The 16,852-nt window shown below is 35.0% G+C and overlaps 1 protein-coding gene across 1 annotated transcript in view; it reads left to right on the plus strand.

The window, feature by feature from the left end:
* The window catches only part of LOC111054352 (exportin-5), a 37,029-nt gene that overhangs the window by 2,100 nt on the left and 18,077 nt on the right, over window positions 1-16,852 (plus strand). Inside the window, exons 3-10 of the mRNA XM_039424100.1 lie at window positions 746-994; window positions 1,737-1,877; window positions 9,468-9,617; window positions 10,625-10,810; window positions 11,387-11,626; window positions 12,733-12,942; window positions 13,797-14,027; window positions 15,068-15,331. Of these exons, the coding sequence (XP_039280034.1) occupies window positions 746-994; window positions 1,737-1,877; window positions 9,468-9,617; window positions 10,625-10,810; window positions 11,387-11,626; window positions 12,733-12,942; window positions 13,797-14,027; window positions 15,068-15,331 (1,671 nt within the window). The remainder of the gene's footprint in view (window positions 1-745; window positions 995-1,736; window positions 1,878-9,467; window positions 9,618-10,624; window positions 10,811-11,386; window positions 11,627-12,732; window positions 12,943-13,796; window positions 14,028-15,067; window positions 15,332-16,852) is intronic.

The raw sequence follows: 16,852 nt of genomic DNA on the forward strand, positions 1-16,852 counted from the left end.
TCCATGTTTATTTGAGATTTATACAAAATTCAAGGATAAGTTTATGGAACAAGAGGAAGGAATAAAATATTTTGACTTCATTGCTGGGGACAGCAATGATCAATGATTGGTTACCATCAAAGGCACACAAAAAAGTGTAAAAATAATATTATCAAATGATTGAGATTTTTACTCAGCTCTTGAGAATTTTTGCTGTATTTTTCCACTATTACCCATTCTTCTGTGACAATTCCACAAGGCTTCATCCAGTGACAAAGTAGATGAAACGGATTTATTATATTATCCATTTTGAAATTTATTGTGCAAGAGAAGTAACGTAACGAATTTACAATTTAACCATATTACCAATGTAGTATTATGAGCTACATCTATCTATATTACCACATGACAAATTCAAAGGCATTTCCCAGATTATAAAAATCACTTGAAAATTGAATTAGGTTTATTTTTAAAAGTTACTTGAATCACGTTGCGAATTGAAGTAACACCGTATTACAGTAACTAACTTAGGTCATGGTTGAATTGAGGAGATTTACAACAGTTGATTGAAACAGTGACGTGGTCTTCGGTGCTCCATAACCTCAATGTAACCTTTTCTATCCTTAATACGGAGAAATTCCACAACATCTTTTTTCTTTATGTAAACTTTTTTATTCTATTTGATTCTATTCTTTCCATGTTTGAATATTTTAAAGTTCAATTCTGATTCAATTTTGTCTCCATTAGTTTTTTTTCTGTTTGGCAGGTCCTGACCGGTCTAGGAATGCAGCTGTGCACGCTGTGGGGCAAGGAAGGCACTCCGGGGTGTCCGCCGAATTTCTCGATCTACCTGGAGGCGATTCTGACATTTTCGCGACATCCCTCATTGTCCGTGGCGCACTTTGCCAACACGCTGTGGCTGGCCTTCTTCAAGCACGACCACATCTCCAAGGACCCCATTCTTGTCAGCTTCATTCCAAAGTGGGTGCAAGCCAGTGGCCCTAAACTCATGAAGGTAGCATCTCATTCCTAGTTCAATCCATTTTGAACGAATGTCTACATGTATTGCTCTGTCGGGTGCGGGCCTGTGGTGGATTATTCAATATAACAATACGAACATGATAGCTGTTTTTTAACACATATACAGTCCGCCTACATATTAATAATTAAACAAGACCTATAACAGCTAGCATCCAATTTGGTGTTTTGATCTATGCATAATTCAATATAAAAAATTTGGAGATCACAATTTCAATAAAAATGAGACAAGACATCTAAAAATACAGGAAATGCTCTCAGTACGTGCTATGTTTGCTACTTGAAAACAATCTATTATTAGCTGCGACCTGCGATCTGTTTTTAGGTACTCTGACATCAGACCTGAGCCAGCCAGATCACTCGATATTATTATTTTTATTAATAAAATGTTCCTAAAATGCCCTTTCTAGACATATTACTAAACTGATACTTTATTAATATCGTTGCTCCCTTCATTATTTATGGATGAATACTTTCATTGATACTCTCATTTACTACACATTTATGCTCTCAAAAACTGTTATTCAATCACATTCATAAATCTTATGCGCTATGCGATAGATATTGAAAAGTGTGATACATATGTTTCAATAAATCATTATGATAAAATGATTTTGTATTGTATGTGATGTGTCAAATCATTCAAAATCAATTTAGCAATAAAAATAGTAAGCTTGAATGTTAATTTTTAAATATGATTTTGTTGTCTTGGTGTGCAGGTTGTGTATAATAAAGCAGCTCGTGCCTCAGGTAGAAGTGATGATGTGGCTGCTTATGTGGCGCTGGATTGTGATTCCGAAGAAGAATTCAATGTGTTCTTTCATCGGGTCAGGGTCGATCTGTTGGATACCTTCAAACAGGTACGTTCCAAAATTTCTCTCCAAATTAACAATAATTGAACAATTACTGAACTAATCTGAGGAACGTGTATGTTAAACATAGAGGTTGCTATTAGCTATTAGATAGTTGTTGGTTTCTATGCTAGCATTAACTCATAGTGATTTTTATGTGGAATAGACTTAACCTCTTATTTATTGAAATACTCGTTATATTAATAAATCAATGATTGTCCTAATTGATGAACTATTCGATGATAAGGTATTGGTCTGTATGTGTGTGTGTGTATGAGTGTATGTGCGTCTGTGTACACAATATCTCATCTCCCAATTAACGGAATGACTTGAAATTTGGAGCATTTAAACATTAAGAGAAATGCCAAACCGTCGACTTGAATCTTAGACCTCACTTCGCTCGGTCAATAATAAACTACCGGGTTATCATAAAAGAATGGTGCGGTTTCAGTAATTCGTAGGAAGATTGTAGGGAAATTTTAAAATGTTATATTGGTATCTCTGAAAGCCTCTAACCCAAAAGTTTGTTTATAAGCTGTTCTAACATAAACATCAGTTCTTGTACTGTTAGCCCAGTCAATGAAGGTCCAAAAAAGCAGTTTCGATCCGAAAATTAAATAAAAGCTGAATTTCCCACCATCGATGGAACCCTCCCAGAGGGTCATTCTCCCAAAAGTCCCAAGAAATCTCCTTGGATCTTTCCGCCCCAGCCCCCTAAAACATGAAAAATGCAGGTAAACACGGGAAATCAATTAACTCTGTAACCATTGATCGGAAACAGTAATATTATATGCCATTCGATTCGTTACATTATGAACTACAATATTAGTTATATTCATTTTTCCAATAAAATTAAAAATTTTAATTCAGTTTTCTTGATAAAATAATATATATGTAAAAATTTAGGGGGTTTGTGATTTGATTTTTTTGTTTTCTTCGATTAACTTCGAAACAAGTGGTTTTAAAGGAGAATGAGTCAAATGATTAATGTAGCCACTCTCATTGCAAATCCAGTGATGTATATTGTTATGTATTTGTGATTCGATTTGACGCTTTGGAAGGGGAAACAGTCGACGCGAAACGGCGCGGCTGACTCTCTTAGCCATAGTAAACAGCAAACTGGAAATCAATTATCTCTGTAACCATTAATCGGAAAAAAATCTATCATATGTCATTCGATTCATTACATTATGGACTAAAATATTAGTTGTATTCATTTCCACAATAAATCCAACAGTTTCCTTGATAATATATATGTAAAAATTTAGGGGTTTTTCGATTTGATTTTTGTTTTCTCCGATTAACTTCGAAGCAAATAATCTAAAGAAAATTAGACAAATAATTTATGTAGCCACATTCATTGCAAATCCAGTGATGTATATTGTTATGTATTTGCGATTCGATTTGGCGCTTTGGAAGGGGAATCAATTATCTCTGTAACCATTAATCGGAAAAAAATCTATCATGTGTCATTTGATCCATTACATTATGGACTCTCTTCACCATAGTAAACAGTAAAATACAGTCGACGCGGCTGACTCCCTTCACCATAGTAAACAGAATAATACTGCTGTCTACATTGCATCTTATTCACACTATGGCGGTCGAAACAATCAATTTTGTCTATTGATTTGACATGCGATGAAACTAATTTTTCACATTTTAATTCTCTAAACTATCTAAAATCTTTTTGTTGTTATATATGTGCTAAATCATGCATTCTATGACAGACAAAGATATTGTTTGCAACCGATAAAATATTCATACTATTACATAATATAATACATATTTAAAATATGTGTGTATTATTTCTATGCTAAAATTTATCATAAGTTATGAATGTCAAAAACTGAGATAAATCATAGATTACATTAGTGTTAACAGTGGCAATTTCCTGAAAAATCATAGCGTGCAGTCTTTGCTGTTTTCAGTTAATATTCTCCAAGCCAGGTTGATAATATACCTTCAGTTGAGCCAAATATATATATGACGGCTGAGGCATAAAAAAATTTATACATTGGGTTTGTTGAGTTGAAACTTTCTATTATTCTCTCTGTAAAGTAGCTTATCTTCCGTTCTTACTAGTTGAATCTACATTATCTAGACAGTCCAATATGAAAATTCAGTAGATTCTAAAGATGAAAGCCATGCAAACATACAAATTAAGGAAGAGTAAGCATGCATAAAAGGTAGGAAAATCATGAAAGTTTTCCACATTTAACCACAAAGTACCCTACCGTATAAGATTAATTGAAAGATGATTCATCATCTTCTATTATTTTTGTTAACATATCGATTTTTCACCTCCACTCGCATCTTGTCATTCATTACACAAGGTTGGCAGAATCTTTTCTTTATGTCGATTAATGTTGATTGAAATTGATTTTGATTAGGGCACCAAAAGAATAGATCATTTTCTATTTGAAGCATTCAAATTAAATCTATTGAACATGATTTCTTATGACTTAGCATTCACATATTTAGTTGGGTGAAGCTATTTGAAAAATGAACCTGATTATCAATTTCATGGTTTTTATACCATTCTAGTTCATTGTGATCATTGAAGGGTTGAAGTGATGAGTTAGTTCAAGTGAATTCTAGTACACAAGTATATTGTGCTTATAATGGGCCCTTCTTTATTTTCTATCGATGTTTTGCTCCAGTAGAGAAAATTTAAAATGTTGGTTTTACATTTTATAAGCTTAATAAATAATATAAATTAACGGTAATATAAATTTGATAAGTCCGGTATTAAATTAATCGATGTTGATTTTCATTGTATCGCTTTGTATCAATGTTACTTGCACTGTTTACTATTCATCACTATTCTCTCAAGAATTAGTTTTTTATGAATTTCATGATCTGAGAATTGAAATCCAAATGCTATTTGGATGACGTTCACATTCAACTGATTTTTTTACAATAATATTGTTACGTTGAAGAGTGAAGCGATTCAATCTATTTGGAAGTAAAAGGAAATCACAGTGCGATTTGAACAGTGGATAGTAACTTTGAAATTCAGTTGCTCAATTCATTTCGGCTTGATACTATCATTTGTAATTTGAGTTGATCAGAAATATGCATTGAAAAACATCAATATCTGAAACTAGAGTTATCAAATTGTGTTACCTCTGACTCGTATGGAGAAGGCACACTTCAAATTAATATAATAAATTATGTGAGCAAACAACGAAATCTTGATTTTTATCATGAGCATGGTTAAATCAAGAAAATTGTAACAAAACAATAGACAAAATAAATTGTTTCGAGCGCCATAGTGTAAATGAGATGCAATGTAGACAGCAGTATTATTCTGTTTACTATGGTGAAGGGAGTCAGCCGCGTCGACTGTTTCCCCTTCCACAGCGTCAACTCAAATCGCAAATACATAACAATATACATCAATGAATTTGCAATGAATGTGGCTACAATAATTATTCGTCACATTGTTATTTAAAATTACTTGCTTCGAAGTTAATCGGAGAAAACAAAAAAATCAAATCGAAAAACCCCTAAATTTTTACATATATATTATTTTATCAAGGAAACTGTTAGATTTATTGTGGAAATGAATCCGACTAATATTGTAGTCCTCAATTTAACGAATCGAATGACATATGATAGATTTTTTTCCGATTAATGGTTACAGAGATAATTGATTTCCAGTTTGCTGTTTACTATGGCTAAGAGAGTCAGCCGCGCCGTTCCGCGTCGACTGTTTCCCCTTCAACAGCGTCAAATCGAATCGCAAATACATAACAATATAGACATCAATGGATTTGCAATGAGAGTGGCTACATTAATTATTCGGCTCATTTTTCTTTAAAACTACTAGCTTCAAAGTTAGTCGAAGAAAACAAAATATTCAATCGCAAACCCCCTAAATTTTTACATATATATTATTTTATCAAGAAAACTGTCAATTTTATTGAAAAAATGAATAGAACTAATATTGTAGTCCATAATGTAACGAATCGAATGACATATAATAGAACTGTTACCGATCAATGGGTACAGAGATAATTGATTTTCCGTGATTACCTGCATTTTCCAACTTTGAGGGGGGCTAGGGGGGAAAGCTCCAAGGGGATTTCTTGGGACTTTTGGGAGAATGACCCTCTGGGAGGGTTCTATCGATTGTAGAAGATTCAGCTTTTATTCAATTTTCGGATCGAAAAAACCTTTATTGACTGGGCTATGTTGTTGCGGTGAGTTTAGTGAGTTACTATGTTCTCGGTTAAAGATAAAGCAAAGTGTGTTTTATTGATGGCTGAATTAAAATCCGTTATTTTAGTTCAACATACGTTCCGACGTGAATTTGAAAGAGATCCACCGCACAAAAATAACATAACACGCTGGTTTAATCAATTTAAAGAAACCGGATCAGTTCAGAAACAGAAATCAACCGGCAGACCAAGTGTACCGGACGAAACGGTTGAACAAATTAGACAATCGGCAATTAGAAGTCCTGGGAAGTCCATCCCTCGTCGAAGCGTTGAATTAGGTATTCCGAAAACAACGGTTCACAAAGTTTTACATAAAAAAACGCAAATTACACGCTTATAAAATCCAGGTACTGCAGGAATTGAAACCCAATGATTGTGTAAACCGTTACAATTTCGCTGTTGAAATGTTGGACAGAATAAGTGAAAACGAATCATTTTTAGATGATATAATTTTTACAGACGAAGCTACTTTCCATGTGAGTGGATGTGTTAACCGACACAATTCACGAATATGGGGCTCTGAAAAGCCACACGCAATTGTTGAGAAACAACGTGATTCGCCTGAAGTTAATGTTTGGTGTGGTGTGATGAAAAATCGCGTAAAAACATGTCTTTTCTTCTTTGCTGAAAAAACAATTAATGGAGTTGCGTATCTCGACATGTTAATCAATTATTGCTTTCCTCAGCTAGATGAACTCGAAAACATTTATCAACTTCATTTCCAACAAGATGGTGCTCCCCCACACTTTAGTGCATTGGTCACAGACGCTTTGAACGGAAAATTTGGAGATCGATGGATAGGCCGACAAGGACCTATGCTGTGGCCTCCAAGGAGTCCAGACCTGACACCCTGTGATTTTTTCTTGTGGGGTTACATCAAAAACATTATTTATTCACAAAAAAATCGTGTCTTGAACCACTTAAAAAACAGGATTAATGGAGCAATGACAATCATAACCGAAGAAATGTTAGCGAATGTTTGGAGAGAAGTTGAATATCGTTTGGACATTTGTCGAGCGACTAAGGGCGCCCACATTGAAATTTATTGATTATGTAGAAAAACTGTTTGAGATGACAAATAAGATTAAAAAAAAACATTAATTGTAAGTAATTCTGTTTTTCTTTAAACAATGTTTGAAACCGCACCATTCTTTTATGATAACCCTGTATTGAATAACTATTTGTAGCTCAATGCCACATTCACTTTGCACAGGAAGATTTTTTTTTATTCTGCTGTTAAAGTTTTTCTGTTAGTTGATCATTTTCTTCTTGTTTTATCTTTTCTCCATTTACTATTACATGCACGGTTGCATGTACATATTATATTAAATTGATTGTGATCAAGTCCAGTGGCGGCTCGTCCTATGTGTTCAATGGTTCATTGAACCCCCAGAATTGAATCAACTTCCTATACAATGATGAATTTGCAACTCAAATAATTATATTTTTATTTCATATTCATGAAATTACATCACAACATTTTTCATCTACGTTAACTTAACGTCGATGTTTTGCGGCCGGTGCCTGAGCCTGAGAGCCCGGAGTGTCTTGCTTGAAACAGCACCGAAAGGCAGGACGAGACGGGTGGTGGTGGAAAGCAGTGTTCATTCCCCGATGTGAACCCAAAAACAGGGCTGGGTGAGGTAGTGGAACGAAGGAGAGGAATCGGTTTGCTAGCAGGATTTGGTTCACAATCCTGTCTGAACCAAGTTTGCACGAGTTCATCCGAGAGTAGCCGAACCTAGCCGAGGCAAGTGAAGCATTCGGTAAACCTCGGATACAGTGCCATCTTGAACTTGCTTATAACCAATAAATTTAAATTTGTTGGCAGTAAACAGTAAAAAAGCGGTAAACAAGAATTAGCCCAAGCGTGACAGTTTTGAGGTTATACGGTATGGTTTCGGGTATACACTGTATACAGTTATGATAGATTTCACTGCATTTTTCGTTATATAAATTTGTTTTGCGTGTAGAATAATATAGTATTTTTTAGTGTGTTTTGTGTATTCGTGATTATTTCTAGTGTGTCCATTTTCTTTTAGTGATAGTGTGAATATAATTTATTGTGTTACCAACTCCCGAAGTAAAAATCAAACAAGAAAAATATGAACAGGACAAAAAATTTATATTTGTAGAAAATATGCTCAATCTTTGGGGTGCAATTCCTTGAAATTATTATTCACCTTTACACTTGATTATGCTCAATACTCTATATCCTCTTGACCTTTCTCCCTAATAGATCATGAGGTTGAACCCCCAAGCTAGAAGATCACGAGCCGCTACTGATCAAGTCACGTATTAATAATGCCATCCAACTTTCATCCGTTTCGTTCATTGGTTCTCGTGACGTCACTTGATCATGGTTAAATGTTATAGAATATAAATGCTACTAGAATATAGTTTGTGACCTCGTCGATTGCTAATTAGATCTGATAATACTGTAGATATTATCTACATTTTTCTTTCTCAATCATTCTATGATTATGTCTGTGGGTAGATGACACAAGCTGATAAGTCATGATTTGTAAACTTTTCAGGAGAGCAATTTGAAAGTTTGGCATAGCTGCAAACATTATCTATAATATTTTTTCTTACCCATTTTACACTAATATAATCAGCTGATCCTCGACTATTTAAATAGTCTTACCCATTTTACACTAATATAATCAGCTGATCCTCGACTATTTAAATAGAAAATATCAAGGGATAAAACAATTTATTTAAATTAACTATTGAGAATTTTTGCAAGTGATGTCAGAGATATCATGTTTTGCCATCTGCCAAATGTTTCAAATCACAATGTAACAGTATAGGGAATATCTTAAAAATCGATTTTATAGAAATTTGAATATATTTTTTAAAAATTAATTGATATTATTTACAAGTATTGATCAAGTTAACCAAACTTGAACTGTTTGCAAAGTTGTATGGGTTATGTAGTTCTCAATATGGGTTATTGATTTTCAGATTTTATAATAGCCTACCAGTACATACACTTATCAAATTTTGTCATCTTTTGATAATTGGATTATAATACAAACCGGTAGAAGAGTGTTGAGATATATGTACTTATCAATATTTGTCAACTTGGGGTTTGGAAGAAAATGCAGTATCAGGCTTAAGCAAGGTCTATATCTCAGCTATTTAAAAAGGTACAACATATTTAGTTGTACCATCTTATAGATCTATTTTTCTGAACACAACCATATGCATAACTCAATATGGTCAAAAATGTGACTTATCAACTTGTGTCATCTACCCACAGATGTGTTCATGTTACTTATGAATAAAATAAAATTAATATGGCCATTTCAGTTTTTCCATAATATTGTTTGCCTCAAAATAATTATCTAGTATTTGTAAATGTTTGTAGGCGACGTTAGTTGCACCGCTGGTAACATACAGATACGTGCAAGATTGGTTGGTGATGATGCTGCAGAAAACAATGAGCACACCGACAGATGCCAGTCAATTTGTCACTGTTCAGTCGCCTTCGTTCATGGAGTGGGATGCATTGACGCTGGTAATTATCTATCTATTCAAATCACTTGATAAATCCAGTCGACCACACTAAACAATCCATTCAATATTAATGGCTATTATGTTTTATATTGAGGTATGTTTGTATTGGGGCATGACTGATTCGAAATCAAATCAAGTTTCATTTATTAAAACAAACGTTTTACAATGCTATAATTATATGACTCATATAAAAATACTATTCACAGTTCACAATATAAGGATTTAAGCTCTATTGATTGTCTGCGTTCTTTAACCCCAACAAGGCTTTAAAAAAATGGTTTACTACTGATTACTGCTTGTAAGACAGTACTGCATATTATTAGAATGTAAAATCAAAACTTCTTAGTTATGCAAAGACATTGAAAAAACTATTTTTTGTTGTTACATTCAAATGACAAACAGTTGACTGGCTGTAACATCCGTGTTGTAAACTTTATCAAAGATCTTTGACCGAACATTTATTGGTCGAATAATGTACGTTAAATGGGAACTTCACTACTTGTATAATAAACACCTTGTAATCATTATATAAGCTTAGACTAATCGTCTAAGGCTGGCCACTAACGGTAGAACGTGCATTATAAACACGCATGATACACATTCCGTCACACATTGTTGTGACATCACAGAGAAAGTCTTCTAGCAAAATTTTTTGAGGTTGAGTTTTTTGAATCTCCGATTTTCTGTTGTTTATTTTTTCTTCGCTGCTCAATTTGGCCTTAAATTATTTTTCTATCATTATAATTATTTGTAATTTTCCAGGATTTATTTATTGTTATTGTTTGTTCATTTCATGTTAGAAGCCTCTCGCTAATGACAAAATGCATGATGAACATGTGTGTGTGTGCATGATAAACATGTCCTACCGTTAGTGGCCAGCCTAAGCGGAAAGTAAAAACCGTAAATTGTTTATTACTTTTTAATTTTTCATCTTTTTTTCTCTGTCCAAATAGTTTGAAATATGACTAATCGTGTACTAATAATAATAAATGATTAAATGTGTGACAGGCTCTGGACAGTGTGCTGAGCAAGATCCTGATGTGCGTGGAGCGTCCGCCAGTAGGCAACGGCCTACAACTGCTCGACCTCTGCCTGGCCTTCGAACCGATCGACCCCCTCATTCTCTCCTCGCTACTCTCCTGCATATCGGCGCTCTTCGTCTTCCTTAGCATGGCGCCGCCCGAAACATCCAGTGTAAGTTTTCCATCCAACCTACTAAGTTTTTTTGCAGTTCGAGTATTCAATTCGGTTATCTTCGGTTTCTAAATATATTTTTACATTTAACCGTTCACTATTGTGCTGATTCGTTAAAAAGTAACAAATGAATAAGTAAATAGGCATAACTGAAATGGAATAAAATTTTATATCGTGGATTTCGCAGTGTCATAATTATGTCTACCATGATAGTATACAGAGTGTTTCCGAACTCCCTACCAATATTCTAAGGCATACATTTATTCAACTTAACACAATAGGAAACTGTGTCCTGATAAAACATACTGGTATTCAATAATAATTGTTTATTGTATAATTTTTACTCGATAATTTTTTTTTCATCTTGCTGAGCTGTGTGTTTTTGTTATCTTGTTGCTTGTGATTGTAAATATTTAGAATTTGAAACTATACACCCTTGGAAGGTTTTATTATAAAAATCAAATCTTGTAGATTTGGACATTTTATCCAATAGTTTATATTAGAAACAAAAATCCGTAAATTTTTATTTTTTCTTGAGAAAAGCAAGCTTGAATACACGTAATGGTTGTGTTGTAGGGCTACCTGTTGCGTGTGCTAGACAAGATCTTTGCGTCGCTGGTGTTCACACAGGGCGGCGACCAGGACAAGTGGACGCAGTCGCGCTCAGTCAAGAATGTGCGTCGCCACGCCGCCTCGCTCATGGTCAAGATCGGCCACAAGTATCCCCTCCTTCTCCTCCCCATCTTCGACCGGGTCTGCACCATTGTTTCCTCGCTCGAGCCCAAGCTGTCCAAAATGGAGTACATCTGCTTGCAGGTTACCATCTTATTCAATCACTAATGAATTATCACCTAAAAATTATGATTACCCAATTATTACCTAAAAATAATTATTACTTACAAGCCGCTATCCTGTACAAAGCCTGAACAATTAATTGGTTAAAAATTATATTCCAACAAAATTAGAATATAAAAAGTTGAGTTTTACTAGTAAAAACGCATTATTATAAAAAAATATTATGGGCCTGAGAAAAGGAGCTGAAATATGTCCATGTTGCTCAGGGCAAAACTCACACTAGATCGGGCACTGGGATTTTATTTATAGAAAGGAACATTTTTTTTACAACACTCTTGATGGATAATAGGAAAATATTTACGTAATTTTACGATCTAAATCGTTTCATATTGAAAACAGAATTATGTCCCAACGATAGTAATATGACTTGTGTTGGGGTTGTTGAGGATAATGATTGAATGTCAAGATCGTTTTTTATTCCATTTTCACGACCATACTTGGGTGTTGTATCATTTTGAAATCAAAAATTATTTACCATTATTTTTACAGTACAAAAATAATGACGCATTAAATCCGTTTTTTTTTTCAAATTCAGTATGAATTTATATAAACCGCTCTACAATAATATGGGTTGAATTTATGTCCTCCCTGATTTTTATCATTTTTAACGATATGAAGAGATCGAATTTGACCAGATACAATATTTAGCCAACTAGCCTATTCATAGAAAGGGGTTTTAGACTAACTTATAGGTTAGGGTGTTAACTTCATCAATTTCTATCATCATGTTTGAGGAAAAACTATTAAAACTGTAGGGAAAAAATGAAAAACTATAGAGTTCATAATCAAAATGATTTTCACTCAAACACATATCATTATAGTGGGGTATTATAATTTAGGACTAAATTTATTATTAGTAACCTTTTTTATATGTGTATTATGATAAATTATGTATAAGTATTTGTAAATCAACTAACTCCTCTGAATGCAAATCATTGGCATTCACAGAACTTATTATTATTTATAATTGAGGTAGTTAAATTATTAAAAACCATAACCATTTGAAGATCACTACTCTGCTTACCCTGTTTCAAAAAATAGATTTTCACATTTGTTTGAACGAATAGGAAGCGTTGTTGCTGATCAGCAATCACTTCTGTGAGTACGACAGAGAGAGCAACTTTGTGGGCGAGGTGCTGCGACCAGTGAGCGGTCAGTGGATATCGATGGCCAAGGAGGCATTTTGCAGTCCTCAGCAGTTCATGTCGTTCGTCGGACTCGACAAGCCACCGGTCGAGCCGTCCGCCGAAGACATCTACGGACAAAACCGGGCGCAGGTTGGTCGGATTCACTTAAATGTGTCTGCATTGAGTGGCAAAATTGATGTTTTTATAAAGGTTAAATAAATCGTATTGTATCAAACTTGTCATTTAGATGAAGCACGCTGCATACGGGGGGGGGGACAATAGTAGCTCCCTCTCGCTGTCGCGGGAACACGGAATTGGAAACGTCATGTACATTTGAGTTGCGACATTTCCAATTCCGCGTTCCGCCGCAGCTAGTTTATTCTTCTATTGTTGTTGTGTGCAGGCTGCTAAAGAACGTTATGTAGGCTACTGCTGCAAAGTGATAAAGATGTATTAATCACATTATTGTTAGTTTATTACGAATTCATAAAATGGTTCAAGTTGAAGGTATGAAAGTCTGGAAACCTTTCAAAAGAAACTAAAGGAAGGGGTGAAATAGGATTATAGGGGAAGAATATCATATTCATATAAGAACTAAAGATATGGAAACTGATGATACCAGTTTCCAGTACCAGATATCAATAGTTTCCAGTTTCTGGTTTCTAGATACCAGTTTCCGTATTTTACTGTATTATAATGAAAAATAGGATTATAGGGGAAAATATATTTATATAAGATGTAAAGATATAGAAATCTTTTAGAGAAGCAAACTAAAAAGGATTTTGAGATGGTGAACAGAACGAAGTTTGGGAAACACTTGAAACAAAACATGAGAACTATAATATCCCTCCTGAAGAATATAACAAATCTCTTTAAAAAAATGTATTAATTTTCGTAGAACAAAGTCTGGAAAACATTTTGAAAAAACATAATTTTACCACTCCAATCTACTGAAGAGTATAACAATTGACTAGAAATAATGGAGTTGGATTGTTCAATTTCAGATAATCTGCTGCGTGAACGTGCTGCAAGCGGTGGTGAAGCGGTGCGTGTGGCCGGATGACCCGGACCGAGCGCAGAGGGGGGGATTCGTGGTGGCCCGCACCGAGGCCTGGAATCCCATCTACAGGAATCCGGCAACACCACACTTCTTGCCCCTCTTTCCCGGACTGCTCACCCTAATCCAATGCTTCAACTCGTTGTGGACGCCTCCGGCTCTCGCACTATTATCCGAGGTACTTCGGAGTTTCATTAATTACTTTTCTTAAATTGGGTTCATTGGGATTTTTTGTGATTATCTGATCTGATGTTCCTTACAAAAATACTTTTTCACAAAATGGAGTAAAACTGAATGATAATAATAATGTTCTCCAGAAAAATGCTTCTTGACAAATATTTAAGAATGGAAAATGGGCGTGAGCGTGCTTGGACTGTGGTCAGGTAGTGTAGTGATAAATGAGCAATCATTATTGGCCATCACCATTGATCTGTGCTATCAAAAACATCCAGGTGGCCCTTTGTTTTTTTCTCTCTCTTAGAAAAGGACACTTTGTATACAGTAAAGGCAGTCATTTAAACGTATAAATGCCGTTTGCACAGTTTCAGTTTAAACTAAATTTCATTTTAAACTGGATTAATTCCATATCAAGTCTCGTTTGTTATAATGTGGCTCATTTTGAGATTAAGCCACCAGCTGATTAAATTCAGTTTAAGCTTTGACTGAGCAAACACAGCCCTAAAGGTTGTATAGTAACATAGTGGAGCCTCAAAGGTAGAGCTATTAGAGAAGGTAACTGAGAGTGCTGAAAATAATGCATATACTATAACTGAATGTCTTTGTTTCCTTCTACCTTTACTCTACCTTCGCCACTCCATTATGCTCCGACACATTTCAATACTTTTCAACACTCTCAGCTGCCTTCTCCGTTATCCTTTACCTTCACTGATCCACTGTTTTTTGGCCCTAACCTTTATACAACACGATTTTGCCGTAACCAACTATTCTTGTGAAAATTTGAGGTGAATTTACATTTAAAACAACTCTAATCTTGTATTTTTTCAACTCACTAGTACATGAACTCTAATAAATCGATTCAGACTCTTTTTCGCACACAGTTACCAAAGCTCATGTGAAGAATATTCATTCTCTGTATTTTTGTTACTATTATTCCAAAATGTTTGTATCATCGAATAGGGAATAAATAAATTGAAGAAAAACCTACTGATTTTGTATTTTAATAGATGTACATGAATTATGAAAGTTATGGGTTTGCAGGGCTACAAGAGCGCATACGACATGCTGGAAGTGGACCGCAACAACCTGCTTGGCATAACGACGCAGTCGCAGTCGGCTGCGGACTGCCTGGACTGGACGCAGCCGCCAAAGACGCCCATCCACCGCATTCAGAACTTCATGACAGCCGTTCATGACACCTCCTATCACGTGCTGGGAGCCGCCTTCCAGTCGATCGGCCGCGACCTCTACCAGCTGCCCAATCTGGCCACCACCCTACTCAACACTGTATTCTCCAATTTAGATGTGAGTAAATCACCAATCCAATCTGTGTTTGAGAGTCCCAAGAAAGGTGTAACAGCTAAATATCATAGATTATAACGAAATTTGCAACAAAAAATTGCCAGTAAAATTTTCTTATATCAAACTTAGTTTTCGACATATATAGATTTTTCGAAAAATGTCAATAACTTTAAAACTATCTGTCAAAATCTAATTCTAATGATATGGTTGGAAAGAGGAAAAAGTTTCAAACAATATTCATATAATGTATTCCTTTGTTTGACGTTTTGAAACATTTTATGAGCGTTCAAACTGTTAGAAATTAGGATTTGAACTCGACAAATGTACATTCTTCAACTTTGAGCGCTCATAAAAAGGTCAAAAACGTCAACAAAGGAACACATCTTTATCTTATTGGAAATTTCTTCTTCTTCCCAACCATATTCTTAAAATTTTATTTTGACTGATAGTTTTCTAGTTGTAGCTATGCTATTTTAAAATATTGAAAAGTCGATCTTCTATCTCGAAAAGTAAGGTTGATATAAGAAAATCATGTAGAATTTATGGTCTCGCCTGTTACACATTTCGTGGGACAACCTGTACATTTGATGCATCCAATATTAAAGTCTGTTTTGGCCGTTTTCACAGTTAACGACCCGACACGAAAGGAAGCTCTCCGATTGGACGATTTTCAATACTCAACCAATCGGAGAGCTTCCTGTCCTGTCATGTCTTGCCGTGCCCTCGATGAATTTGTAAGTGTAAAAACGGCTATTGGCTGACACAATCCATTTTCAAGTCTTCTTGCTGAAGAATTTCGATAGATGGATGTTTTTGTGTTGCTAATACGCAAAAGTCAATTTTTCTCAATAGTAAGTAGTCCAGTCACTATACACATTGGTGCATGCAATTTATATTGTAGTTCTGATTTTTTAATATACAGTGCGTTCGGGAAGTCGCTGTGCAGTGGAATTGTGACTAGGGAAAAATGAAAATATGTATAAAGAAATGACTAAGCATTTCAAAAAAAAAAAAAAAAATCAATACCTTAATAACTTTTTTAAACCATACCTTAATACATGATTACATTGTTTATAAAAGGTGTTCGGAATGACCTCCGTTGACATCAATACAGCATTGCACTCGTTTCATTTTGTTTGCAAACACCTTACGCAGCTGAAGAACAGTGATTTCGCTAATGTATGCCGTTATTGCGGCTTTAAGTTCGTCAATCGTGTGTGGTCTGTTGCGATACACTGTTTGTTTTGCACAGCGCTACCAACCTAACCGTGAAACTATTCCCGTCATGTTACTTGGTGCACAGGGACTTTCCGAACGCACAGTATTATTTGGGTACATGAGAGAGGACCAGAACCAATTTCTTCATGCAAAATTTCCTTGTGCTAGATACAGGGTGGCCCAAAAACCTCGTATTTTCGGCTCATTTTCCAGTTTCCAGCTATTTCTTCTGCCAAATCTCGTAATCGGACAGAAAAATTTGCTTTCACCTTTTTTCTAGAATACGAAATTCTGAATAAAATGAGA

Source organism: Nilaparvata lugens, chromosome 3 (assembly GCF_014356525.2).
Source record: "Nilaparvata lugens isolate BPH chromosome 3, ASM1435652v1, whole genome shotgun sequence".
NCBI lineage: Eukaryota > Metazoa > Arthropoda > Insecta > Hemiptera > Delphacidae > Nilaparvata > Nilaparvata lugens.